At 39.8% G+C, this 14,089-nt stretch overlaps 1 protein-coding gene and 1 long non-coding RNA gene across 3 annotated transcripts in view; one reads left to right on the forward strand and one right to left on the reverse strand.

Moving 5' to 3' along the window:
* The window catches only part of LOC124302504 (uncharacterized), a 97,006-nt gene extending 95,898 nt beyond the window's left edge, over nucleotides 1–1,108 (forward strand). The window contains exon 6 of the long non-coding RNA XR_006907718.1: nucleotides 1,002–1,108. This is a non-coding gene — a long non-coding RNA (uncharacterized LOC124302504). The remainder of the gene's footprint in view (nucleotides 1–1,001) is intronic.
* Nucleotides 1–1,112, reverse strand: part of LOC124302503 (lachesin-like) — a 105,144-nt gene extending 104,032 nt beyond the window's left edge. Inside the window, exon 1 of one of the 2 annotated variants that reach the window (XM_046758746.1) lies at nucleotides 889–1,112. In XM_046758746.1, the coding sequence (XP_046614702.1) occupies nucleotides 889–1,036 (148 nt within the window). In that variant the 5' untranslated portion in view covers nucleotides 1,037–1,112. The remainder of the gene's footprint in view (nucleotides 1–888) is intronic. The other variant, XM_046758744.1, reaches the window with a different exon arrangement.
* Nucleotides 1,113–14,089: the final 12,977 nt, after the last annotated feature.

The following is a 14,089-nucleotide window of genomic DNA, read 5'->3' on the forward strand; positions in this document are numbered from 1 at the left end:
AGTATTTATCATGTCTTACATCAAGCTTATATTAAAACGTGTGGTGTATATCATTTTTATTGTTTAAGAAATATCAACGACAAAAAATAACATATTTGAAACCCTTTGCACCGAGTGTAAATCGCAAACGGTTTCAACGTTTTATGCATTTCATCATTTTCTCCTCGTCTATTCAGAAGCTTGATGAAACTCACACACGAAAATAAAATCGACTATTATATACCTAATTTTTTTTTTTCAACAAATTTTTGGCAAATCGCTTTAAGCTTTGAAACTTACAAGCTCGCAGTAATTTTTAAAAATTTTTATAACTGCACAGGTTTGCAGAACTTTTACGTTCAAAAATAAATTTAATACTAATCACATCAATCTTTCGAATTGAAAACAAGTTTTTCACGTCTTTTTCGGAAACGAATTTGATAAAAATCGCGTCAAGTTTTTGACAATAAGCGCCCCGATAAGCTCGCTATTAGTGAAAGAAAGCTGAAATCCGCATAAATTTTCCACGTCAAATCGCGTGAAGCTTTCGAACTGATAGTAACCTCGCGATTGGTAAAACAAATTTGAAAATCACACAAATTTATCATGTCTCTTTTAAAAATAAACTGAATACAAATCGCGACAAGCTCTCGACAATAAGCTCGCTATCGACAAGAGAAATGTGAATTCCGCACAAGTCTTTCATGTCTTGTTCGAAAAGCAAATTAGAAACAGCCCGAAAACTTGATACAACGATCTCACAATCGTCGAAACTTTGAACACCACGCACGATTTTACCGCGTTGTTTTCTCTGCGCTGAAGAAGTTTCGCCGCGATTTAGTGACTCGGGTTTTGCAATAAAAAACAAAGAAAAAAGGTGTTTTTGTTTGAAAATCGCATTCCACTCACCGGGGGACGGGGAAGACGAGCTTTGGGCGAACGACGATCCTGTAACGAGCACGACAATCACAACTCGTAATAAATAATCGCGTCCACGTTTGCCCGCGATTTTTTTGTTGCAGGTGGCCGCAGTGTAAGGACATTTATGACCGAGCATAGCGCCGGAAGTGAACGACGAGATACTGCGCGCTCGGCATCCCGACTGAGGGGCCGGCGTCGCGACGCGGGCGTCGCTATCTAAACGGGGAAAACGCGGCGCCTCCTCGACTTTCCGGGGGCGCGTGGAATTTCCGCGCAAGCGCCGCCGTCGAATCATCTTCTTCCCGCACTCGCTCGCTCGCCGCACACACTCGCCGGCTAATCCGACGAAACCCTCTCACTTATCTCCTATCAATAGGGGCGCGTTAATTATCGCCCTCCGAAGCACCTGTGGCATGCTCTTTGAACTTGCCTCTGCAAACCCCCGGCCAACTTCCTCTTTCAACTCTTCGCTCCGCGAGCTTTTGGCCCCCGGCTTTTCTCCCGAGTCGACGAAAACAAAAACTCGCCCCTCAATGTTTTACCGCAGAAGCGTTCAAATTCGTACCATCAAATTTAAGCCCCTGTCTACCTGCGAGATGATGATCGATGAGTTTCTCTAATCGGTAACGATTCGCGCGATCGTCATTATCGAAGAAACTGTAATCCGGTGATTATTCGGACTTCGAGAGATGATTTTTTCGTAATTTTTGTTCCGCTTTGCGCATGTCAGTTTCTCACAATATTATACTAACAATTGACGAATCTCGAATTGATTTTTCAAATAGATTACCGACAAAACTTGCTCCGCATTGATTATTTGAACTTTAGGCACGTTAGTAATTTTGAACTGATTTTTAATTCAGCTTTAAACAGTTGCTATTTTATCGAGATAAATTTCTAGCTCCAGTGTATGTACTCAGTTCTCAACTAAATTTTAGCCTTTCACCATTACCGAACATTGGCTACAAAATAAAAATTAGTTTTGTATAAACTCTGACCTGAAAATCTATCGTCAATGCAACTATTCTTTTTGGGAATGGTTATGTTTAGTAGATTAGGATATTTTCTTGTAACTATCTGATACTCGCACAGGAATAAATTTTTTTCAAGACCTTAATTGTACCAGACGACTTGTACTATTGCCAGCTGTAACGACAGTGAACAGTTACTTGTACTACATTTTTTCTTGTAACTCCAACACTGCTTGTACCGTTTTTGTAAAAATAGACATTTTACTACGATTTTCTAGTGAGTTTGAAAGTTGAAATAAAGGCAAATAATAAACGGCTGAAAGGCATTAGTTTCATCTTTAGTTAAAGCATACAAATTTGAAAAATGATCCGTAATTGTCTTGAACGAACGTTTTTCAATAACTTTCACGTTACGACTTCATAACCGTTTGTACAGTTCTTATAAAGTTTGATACACGCGCTATTCTACATCGTAATTTTTACAGAAACTGTAACATTCTTAACATGCGGTATTTGACCGTTAGTTACTTATAAATTGCAAACCTTTCCCTGGATAAATGGCAGCTAAACAAAGTTTATTTGAAAAATAAGCGAAAAAATAATATTCTCCCTTCTTTTTTCTTCCCGCATCAGCGAAAACTTATTATTACGTACATCTCTCATTCTTGTTACATCTACCAAGCGTCGTACGTATTAAGTGTGTTATATTATTGTACCTATACATGTAATAGAAATACAAAAGAGAAGAAAATATCACGCGATTAGCGAAGCTGGGAGAAATCTATCGTCGATGGATGTAATAAGTTATAATGTTTTTTCGCGATATGAGTATAAAAAGAAGAGGAAATACGAAAAATATTGGAATTCATATAAATCCAGGTTAGGTCAAAGTCCAGGATTTCTGCATGAAGAAAACCGTTTCTCATAATCTTGACCCGTTCAACCCCCCATCCCAAAAAATTGTGAATTTTTCCATAATTAATCATTGAACAAGAATTTGGAAAAATGAGCTTCAATTTCCAAGCCAACTTTTTTTTCTTCTTCACTTAATTAATGTAAAAAATCTTTTCATCCAATTAGACGAGTGAATTTAAAAATACCTTGAATGAAAACAAATTTTGGAGCTTAAGACAGTATCTGCTTAAACTGATAAAGATTTCAATATAACCTGAGTCACTTGTATTAAAAACCGAACAGGAATTGGATTCAGAAACTGATCACGCGGTTGAATTGTTTTTCCATTCTCATCTTTAAATCCCTCTGCATATTTTCTCAGTCCTTTTCCTATTTTATTCCCCTTTGGGAATGAATGAAGATTGCTCGGTGTGCCGAATTGCAACCATCAGGATGAATAGATAGATTTATCGAGAGCGGTGTTACACTTATTTCTTTTCCCCTGGAAAAAAAGCGTCTCAATTCACGAGTCAAATTTTCCTTGGGTTTCAGTGTCGGAAATTCATCGCAAGCTTTTTACTTTTCCAAACGACATCGTTTGACTTTACCGTCTTTTTACTTACAAGCAAATCTGCGCCCATCGTATACCGTAAATCTAAAACCACCGAATCCAATTCAGTTTTCCCAATTTTAATCCAACCGAAGGACCGTTTTTCGATGCCAAGTGAATTCCCTGGACGCGAATTTAATATTGAAAAAGCTGCTGCGTTTTGTTTCAAGCGAATAGAAGACTGAAAAAAGCAAATTCGATAAACCTGTGAATAATTTTTCGAACGTGAAACATGAGCCAATTTCATGAGAATCGAGGAAATTGAAGGTCTTTACAAATTAGTTATAGAGGAAAAAAACATAGCAGATTTATTCCTGCAAGTTTACCAATCGTCAATAAGAAATTGCAAGAAAAGAAACAACGTTTTAACCTTCTAAACACTTTTTACTTCATGCTTTGTTTCGAGTAATATTTACGACACGTTTTAACTAAAATCGATAAGCGTACACCATACGAACGTAAATTAAAATTCGTAACGCGTGGAAAATTGATGATAGTATTCTATGAACAACGAGTATGGAAAATAAACTTAACTGTAATGATAGTAATTATAACGATACGATGATTTGATTACTTAGCAATATTACGTATCAGTATCTTGAAAAATGATTTCTCGATTCAAATTCAATTGAATAATCCGATTCCTCTGGCACGAATATTATAGCGTTTTAACTGCTTCCGCGACTCCTTGGTTTGAATAAACCCAGCTTAATTGGACTCGAAATACATATATTTTATATATATATATATATATATATATATATTCCGCATGCCTTCCTGGCGATTTCATTTATTCGCGTTATTCATCATACGGAATATGATGAAACGAGTCGGGATTATACGTGTTTCCTAATCACTTTTCCGTACGTATAGCGTATATAATTTATTTATACGTGAAAATACTTGCACACAACATTACAGTCTCTTTGTTTAATTTTGTTTTCAATTATTCTTTCCCCCTCCTTCTTTCATCCCTCCCTCAGCTACATATTCTTTTCATCCTATTTCTCCTCGTTTTAAGATTTACCTCCCAATTGCAGGTCGTTAATTGCCAATTAATCCAATTGCAGCCTCCTTTTTTACTCCCGGTCAATTATACGTTTTTGTTTTATCTTCAATTTTTTTTTTTTCGTTCTCTTCTAGTGCTTGATAAATATCATCATTTCTTCGTAATGAGATATTCCTCGATTTTCCAGCGTTACATTTTTTTGCCTTTGTACGAACGGAATATTTGCAAGTTGGGAAAGATAAGAAAAAAAATATCGAAGAACCGGAGAGAATAAAAAAAATTATTATTCTTACTTCGCATATCGTGATTTACAATTCGCTATCAATGAACGAAAATCCGAACCGTGACGTTAAATGAAATATGAACTCTGACTGTTAGGTATTGTGACATCGTCGGGATCAATGAAGGAATTACGAAGCAGATATATTCGAGGCGTATAAAGCTGCACGTGAAATGTCCTGCTGAATAAAACCTTAATTGTTTATTCAAAGTACCTTTAAATACTTATTTCGGTATATACTACCTATCATAATATAAACCAGACGGCAATGAATCAACTTAAGCAAGACTGATGCCTTTTCACGCTTGAGGCATGAATAATTTATTGTGAATTCATATTATCATATAAAAATAAAAATAACGATCACAATGAAAATATATGGTACAATTATATTAATCATGAAACGAAACAGCGACTAAGAGTGCAAAGCGAGAGATTCCAAACGGACGAGAATCCTTTCGGAGAAAAAGTTTGATCTTGTGAAAAAAAAATTTGTTCATTCAGAGGCAAGAAACGTATTTAAATTGATCAAAGTTTACTTCGACTTTTCGAAACGTAAAGAACTCGTCTTTTTCATTAAAATAAAGAAGTTTAGGGGCCTTTGGTCGATCTGAAACAATGTTTTCCTTCCACATTCATTTTCTTGGAAAGAAATTCTTCAATGAGATAGAACAAAGAAGAAACAATTTATTTATATCATTAATCCTGACACTGCATACCGCGGTCACGGTAACCCCAAGGCATCTTTACCGTAAATTCCACATGAAAAATATCAAAAATAATCTGATTTCGATCCAGGATAAATAATGAAATCTTGTAAAAATCGTTGATTCATTATTTTTGCAAAACTTCAACATCACTCACTTCAATAAATAGGTTTTTCTCATCACGCAGGATTTCAGTATTTTTTTCTCAAATATCTCTGTCTTGAGAGTTACTCGGTAAATTTTCAGCTGAAATATTGAAAATTCAGCGAGTTTCTAAAATTTTTTGAGTAAGATGATCCATTTACCGGTATTTTGTTGTTTTATGATTTTTTTTCACATACCACATTTCATTATGCTGAATATGACTAATTTGCCGTGAAATATAATAGCTAAAGAATGTCTCAGAATTTTTTCAAAAATGCTTTTCGTTTTTTTATCCTAGTTTCTACGCAATAGTTTTTATCGAAGGGTCCCCAACGACACCGGTGTGAAACCATGAGAATTATACACAACGGATGTGCAGCGTAAGGATTAAATAAAAATACGGGTTGAAACGATCGGTATTATTTTGAATGGAAATGAGAATTTGTCGATTGAGTTTGAGAAATTTGATCGAATTTGAATGAAAATTTTTTTTTTCCGATCGTGAGTGAAGGGGAAAAAAAGCAATTTCCGACACTGTGTTTCAATTCGGAGCGTAGCGATGATAGAAGCGCCAGACGAGAGACAGGATTTGGTGTGTATCGTGTTTGTTTTCGTGTGTATAGAATTGCGGGTCGCGGGGTGAATAGGTTGAATAAATAACGCGAGTTCAGAATTGCAATTTGGTGGTTCCGAGAGGCGCCTTCTTGCGGTTAAGAGGCGTTCCCAGACGCCGAGGCGCCCCGGGACCGACGGAAGGAAGACGCATCTTCGACCCCTCGCAGCCATACGGACTTCCGGAAGTCTGCGGGGTAAAACGGGGCGAGAATTATACACTCAGGATATTCGCCCCTTAGCAATCCCCTCGCAGTGCAAGCTCGGATTAGTTCTCGCCTCGGCTCCGATCAATCCTCCGCAAGACTGCGGGAACTCTTGACTTGTATAATAGAAACTGTCGATGTTGTTCGGAGGGGGGGAAGAAAAGCCAAGTTCCAGGGACCGAGTGCAGCCGTCGAAAATATATTGCGAAAGGACCGTGAAAGTCAAACTCGGTTGAAGGAGGCTCGATTGTTTTCGTTCGCTTTAGTAAAAGATAGTCGTTTTTATTTGGTCATTGTCGTAAAATTGTTATTTTCGTTAGCTGCGAACTGCGAAGCCGGCTTTTCCGAAATACAAGAATAGGTATTATCGGAATTGTTAACGGAAGCTTGGATGTCGACGCTTCGTTTCATATCGCTCAAATTAAATGTTACAAATTCGTTTCGTTGTCAATCGAAGATGACTCATTTTGTTCGGAAGATTATTTTCCATCAATTTACCGAAACTCGTATCCTTTTTGCCAAATCAGTATTCTCAGATATTCAATTTAGCAAAGCTGGAACGATATTAATTATGATTAAAAATGGCAACATTGAATCGGGTACTAGAAAAAAAGAAAAAAAAAAACAACAAATTCGTTTCAGTAACTTCGCAGTGAATGGTATTCTGAAAAAAACTAGCCATCGTCGAATGAAGTTAGTCTTAATAGATTTCTGACAATTTTAAAGCGGTGCGAAACGAAGTGTCGATATTCAAGCGGTATTTTTTTTTCTCCGAATTGTAGTGTTCAACTTTTAAAGCGACACTCGCAGCTTGCGCGTACAAGAATGTCACAAATACGTGATTTACGACTATCTCATATCCGAATTATTAAAAAAAAAAAAACTTCCATTCGAACCCCTTTAAAAAGCTCGACTCGTGTCAGGAATGTATTTTCTGTAATCGTCTGCTCTGCATTTTGACTGGTATAATGTTTCAACCGACGCGATGGAGCGGATGTTGGAAATTGTATAGTTCGGTATAACCGTGTGGCATAAATCACGGAGACAAGCCGCTGTATTGTTTTAGATTTTGAACACCGAATGGCGTTGGAATAGAAAAGCAATCGAGCAGAAGCAGTTTCTGATCGGTCGCATCTGCACCCGGATGAAGAGGCATAACGTCAATATCACATGTCGTGTCAAATGTATGCGCATACCAAGGAGAACGGAAAAAAACCTTTGAACAGAAAAAAAAAAAAATATTTCTGCCAACAGAAACGACGCAAAAAAATGCTGAATCAATCGCACAAAGTATTTTATTGCCGTTCAGCGACCAGAACTCCTTTCAAAAAACGATTCCTCGATGCTCTGCGTCGCGCTGTTCAGAAAAAAGAGACAACTCCGTGAGCCGGAAACTGCTGGATGACCGGATGTTGGTTTCGTTGGGGTCAAAACGTACCCTGATAAATCCTCGTCTTCTGCAGCAGTTTGGCACCCGGTTCTATGTAAGCCCCTTTTCTGTCAAACCTACACCAATTAACCTGTCACGATGTCGTCGTATTGTCGACTTCGTGTCCGAGACGCGGACACAATAAGTAAAATAAAGAAGCAGAAGCTGAGGTGTGTCTTTTACCTTTTTCCTCGAGCAAAAGTCCCCTCAGTTTCCGTCTTTTTGTCCTAGACGCACTTTTTTATACCCCGCCTATTTATATTTTTTATTCGTTGTATACCGTCATCCGGTTCTATCGTCCAATAATTTATATCAAGGAATTCGTCCTTCGATTACTTTTCACGCTAAATCAGAAGGTTTCAACGAAAACGAACGACGAATAAATTTCATTTCGTTACAAGCGGTTTTGAATGTATGAAAAATGACTGTCATTTGATCTCGAAAAAAAGGATTTTCATTACATTTACAAAATTTTCGAATCCGATTTTAAAGATTCCACATCGCTTCAAATGATTTTTGAATTATGGACAATGAATTCTTATTCGATTTTCAAAGAATTGATTAATATTTTACCGAGTTTCAAAATATTTCTAATAAAAATCGGTTTTTCTACAGGGTTTTGAAAAAAAATGGTCGCGATATTTTTAAAACGTGATCAGTAAATTTAAAAGGATTTTCCTCGAGTATTTCATTGACCGTTCGACTTGAAGGATAACTCACCTTCCGAAATAGCGTGTGACAATCTCGACCTTTCTTTGAAGGAAAAGTGAAGAGATTAATAACGAAAGCGTCGAATTGCAGCGATTCCCTTCTAACGTATGAAAAAATCCAACAGGGTCTCACTTGCGTTGTGCTGTAAGAGCGAATAAAGTCTCGATGGTTTCCTTTTTCTTTTCACGGCGCATTCCTACTTCTCCTGGAGAAATAAATAAAGCAAAATAAGAATCGGGCCAAACGCGAGGGCGGATGGATGCGCCAGCGACATAAATGTTCCTCGTAAAGGTCCAGGAAGATTGCTCCAGACACCGCGAGGTGGAAAACGAAGTCGGGATTCGCGGTATAAAGAGGAAGTAGAAAAGGGTCCGGACCGATTCGCGATACCATTCGTGCACAGTGATAATAACAACTGTTTCAACACTGAGAAGTAATCAGAGCACAAAGCCGCGACTCCTGTGTTTTATCACGAAAACCTTTCAGATTTCCATCCCGTTGCCAAGGCGGCATGGGCAACTCCCACCTGCAGGGACAATGTTCAATTAAAATCCTAATCAGTTGTAAAACACCAGAGCTTGGCTCTGTGGTCGCTGAATGTGCATGGCGCGTTGTTTCCTGAGTTCCTGCCGTAAGCCTCCTTGATGGGAACTGACTTTTCTTATTTGAGCGTACCTCGTGCTTACTTTATACTTTTCCAGCGTGGGCAAAGGCGAAGCCAGAATCGAAACATGGGAGAAACTCACTATCTGACGTTGCAAAACCCTTGGGGAATAATTAACGCGCCCACCGGCCATCGCGTTTCGATTCTCGAAAGCTCTACCCGAAATATGGAAAATCGAGAAGGTCGAAGTCATCGCATCGAGGAAAAGAGAACGATTGTGTCATCTTTTCATGAATAATGTAGGGATTGATATTAAAAGCTCTTAGGTTTGAGAAAGAGAAAGAACAAACCGTTTACAAAATGTTTAGCAGTGTTGTCTGCAACGTTGAGGGTTAGCATAAATGTTAGCCGATTAGAACAACATAAGGTATCGACAATTTGAGAAAAGGTTTTATAATCGGAAAGTCCGAAATTTTGAACTCTGGTGTTTTTGATACGATATTAGGGTCTTTGGGGCTCATTTTACTAACCATGAAGATCTACAGAGGTCATCTTAACAAAAAAATTCCTAAACATTTGTCAACGGAGTCGATAAGAATAGATTTTTCTTATTGTTAGTAGGGTACTACAGATTTTTCTCGACAATTAAATTTTCGCGTTATAATTATACTGTGATGTTAGATTTCCCGAAGGCTTTTTAAACAATTTTTAGGCATCTGGTCAGTGACGGAAATTATCCCAAGACCATTGGAATCGGATCAATAATACCAGAATTCAATAGGGGGAAAATAACTCACTGAATTGATGTGTCGATAAGTTTGTGAATTAATTATAATTTACCCAAATTAACGAGAATCAACTAAATTAATGCAAAATAACTGAATCAATGAACATAAACTGAGAAATAACTGAATTATGAGAAATCAAGTCAAGTTGATTGGAATTAATTTGTATTCGTGCTAGGATTATTTGTTTACAGAGGAAAACAAAGTAATTAGATTAAAACAATTGAATTGAAATAAAAAAAATCTATTTGAATTAACAGGAAATACAAGTGAATGATATTAAATTTTTTTAAACTGACTTGAATTAGAATGGATTGTCGAGAATTATCGAGGAAAAAATTGAAATCCATGAATTGAAATGAATTAAGTTGAATTAAAGAAATTCATCTCGATTGAAACAAATTAATGTGAAATAAGGAAAATTAACTTAAATTGATTCAACTCAAAAAATTATTGTGTCACTCAAATCTCGAGTTATTTCCCTTTCGGAATTTAACCACTTCTGACGTTGTGGTAATAAAACTTTTTCTCAAAACGTTGATATCTTATTTTGCGTTATTGCAATTTGGTCAGAATCATTTCTCTCACATAGCATGAACGCTTTTTCATTCGTGTTCACCATCATTGACGCGAATAACACTGCTGGAGGATTTTTAAACGTTTTTTTTTTTTTTTTTTCTTCTGGTCTTTGCTCCAGACATTACAGCCCATTCATCCTTAAGGGGTAACACGACTATGGATACAAAAGGCAAGCACTGTTCAAACAATTTTCTTTTGGATGGAAAAAAAGTTACAAAGATAAAAAAAAAAAAAAGTGTCACCCCTTAAGGGCTGGCTTTAGAGGAGCGAATGGGTTTTTAAATTCCAGAACCGGGATGCAGTCGCTCTGTCAGACAACTCAAAATCCAACAATAAATCAGACGATGAGTGGCTATGAATGTTATCGCACGGTTAGCAGATACGGGGATGCAGCGGCAGTTTACTCGGTAAACAGAGTAAACTTGTTGGTCAGACAGCGGTTCGTAATCTACGTGGGTCATGATAACCGGTGGTGGTGGTGGTGCTGCTGCTGCTGTTGTGTGATTAAAGACAAATATTGAAAACCGCGGGGTGCGTGATGGAACATGGACCCGCGGAGAAGAGCAGCAGCCGACAAAAACCAGTCCGAAACGAGTCGGATAACGGGAGGAAATCGGGCCTCGGTTCAGCGGCGCGGTGCTCCTTGAAAAGAAGACCGGAATCACCGTCAGCCTAGAGCACTGATCCGTCTCCCGGAATGAGAGAGGCACTTCGCCGAACATTCCCTGCAGGGACTTTGCTCTAGCCGAGGATGAGAGCTGGTAGATATCGTTACACAATTTTCGCTCTCTTGAACTGCCGAGAGTGCAATTAGTTGCTCCCGTCCCATCCTTCGGAGTCCTGCATTATTCATCCTTACCCCTTCACTTATTTCCACCCCGATGTGGATCTTCTATCTTCAACTTGTTGGCAATGCTGGATCCGGTTCGATGCACACTTCAGGGACTGGCCAACCGACCTGCGACACCGGAATTGACGTGCTCCCGAACCGTGAACAAGAATCCGACGAGTCGAGACTTGAGAAAGTTTGAGGGACGATTGTTATCGCTGGGGCTAATTATGCCAAGCCTCAAATATTTTTCAAGATCATGTTTAATGTCGGGAACTTCTGCACCTTCGCTTCGTTTTTGTTCAAGTTCCGAGGAAGATTTACACATGCGGGTAATTTGACCGGCGGTATAATTGACTCGGTTTAGTTTAATCACGAAGCTTGGAAATGTCTGAATCTTAAACAGACGCTGGGGTTAAAGCGGAATTTTATAGTCGAGCGAAGATTTGAACGCATCCATCACTCTGTTTGCGTTCCGAAATAAGAAGGAGAAACCGGAAAGGGGATTTTTCCCGGAGAATGAAATGCCCCGGGGAAGTGAGCGGCCGGAGATGGATCTCGGCTCACAAAGAAATCCGGACCCCTGTCCCCTCGTTTAGCCCCGTCGTTCCTACTCCTCAAAGCGATCCGGACCGTCGATGTCCGTTTCAATCAACCCTGCACAGAGCGTAAATCAACCCTCTGCAGACCGTGCAGACAGTTTCCAGTCAAGGGTTGCAGCTGGTGAGTGCGAGACGAATATACAAGTGAGGATTATTTATCCCGACTAGGATGAGTAGTAAGAGAGGGATGAAGGGGTTCGGGCCTAAATGGATTTGAATAATTGGTTCGGTGTGCCGTTAACAAATTGGAGTGTAGGTATTGTATCAGGTGTATCAGCACCGGGAATTGAATTTCATAGTAGCTGCGCAGGTGTGCGATAGGAAGCGTTTCGATACGGTGATTCGAGTCGATGCAGGCTATTCGGAACAGCCAGGCAGGCAGGTAGGTATAATAATGCGGAGGCGCTCGAGCGGCGTTGAAATTTTCAATCACGTTGATTCCCGGCGAACGGTGCACCCACACACACATATGCGCATCGAGCGGGGCAGCAACAATGGGCTCGAAAAATGGATTTCAATCAATTTGTGCATTTTATAATCTGTCGGCGCAGCTCTGTTCGAGGGTCTCGCAAACAGACGGAAAAAAGGCAGAGACAAAGAGGCAATCAAACGCGAAAAAGTCGGGCCAAATCCCCCTGTAATTGAACCAATAATATTTTTGCCTTTTGTATATGATATCTCGGAGAAGATGAGGGAAGGTGTATTTTTCGAACAGTCTTTTACGGATGCCGAACGAAATACTGAAACTCTTGAGGTATTTTCCACCTCAAGATACGAACCGAGAATGTCCATGCATACAAATCAAAACATTCGGGAAGGTGTATCGGTTTCTTTTTGGAGGTTTGATAACGCGAAAGCGCCTTGGCTGGCAGGAAGAGAACGGATTCAATCCAGTGCCCGCGGTTCTTGGAATTTTTATCCCTTTCAAATTTGCCGAATGAAAGTGAAATCCGGTTATTCAAAGCATCTGAAGAAGTGCAGGTTAGGATCAAGGCTGCGGAACCGCGTTGCGGTTGATCATGATCATGGCTCGGTTTGCAGATGCGCAAGTTTCGGGATTCAATTTCCATCCGGGAATCGGAGCTTCGGTATACGGTACCCGGAATGCATCTCGTAGAAATTTTCCACTGCACACTGCGGCGGGAACTGCTCGGACAATCAAGTTTTATCGCAAAGGGAAGATCAATGCCGACGGTAATATTAGTTTTGAAAATTGGCAGAGCAGGTGCAGTTTTCAGGATATAGAAAAATAGCAGCGTGCAGAAAACGCGACGACGAGGTCAGTGGGAAATTCAATCCTGTGAGGATCCTTCCTGTATATCTGTATATATCTGTACCTACCTGAGTAAACGATCCCGGTGACATCGAAGGCGCAGTTTTTTTCATTCGAATAAAAAGGTTGCAGGTTAAACTCGCGCGCGCGTTGAACGAAGTCGGAAACTGGTATTGACGCGAAACGGCGATCGTTAAGTCGATGATTTATTTGAAAATCGAACGACCGACCGAAGTGCCGAAACGGCTGCAGGCTGGACTCGCATTTGTGTGTGCGTTTATAGTCGCAGCGCTGGGGGGAAAACACATGTCCAAAACATTACGTCGAGTGCAGGAACGTTCATTGCTGACAGGATCAGCCGGTAGTCGGGGGGCGATAGGCGTTCACCAAGTGAGCAGGATGTTATTACTCGTACGTCATTCCCTGGTCGAAATACAACCGCGCAATCGAGGGAGGGTTACATCAGGTAAACAATAACGCGATCCAGCGTACGTTTTCCCTGCGGCCTGAATTCGGAAGCTACCCTTCACGAGCGCGGAAAAGGGCGAAAAAATTGGGGAACTTGCGCCGTTGCTCCAATCAGCGTACGACGAAGACTCGGCCGGTCTGCAAGCTGGAAAACGGAGCGTATATTCATTACGGGGCTCTCCAACTACTGGAGAAAATTTCACTGCTATTGATCGAGTTTTAGAAGCCATTGGAACTTTCCCCTGCTGCGGTGCTCGACGCGCGTTGCCGGTGTAAAATATTCACCGGAAACAACCCCACGTGTCAGGTTTCGAATTGAGCTGAACGTCGATCGAGTCAAGCGGGTCAAAGTTCCGCACTGCCAAAGTTCAGTCTAATCGTTACATCGAACGGCCGAAGCTCCAAATGGTCAAAATTAAATGATCGAAATTTCGAACGGTGAATATATAAGAATGTTGGTAACGTTTGGAGTTTCG

Source organism: Neodiprion virginianus, chromosome 4 (assembly GCF_021901495.1).
Source record: "Neodiprion virginianus isolate iyNeoVirg1 chromosome 4, iyNeoVirg1.1, whole genome shotgun sequence".
Lineage (NCBI taxonomy): Eukaryota > Metazoa > Arthropoda > Insecta > Hymenoptera > Diprionidae > Neodiprion > Neodiprion virginianus.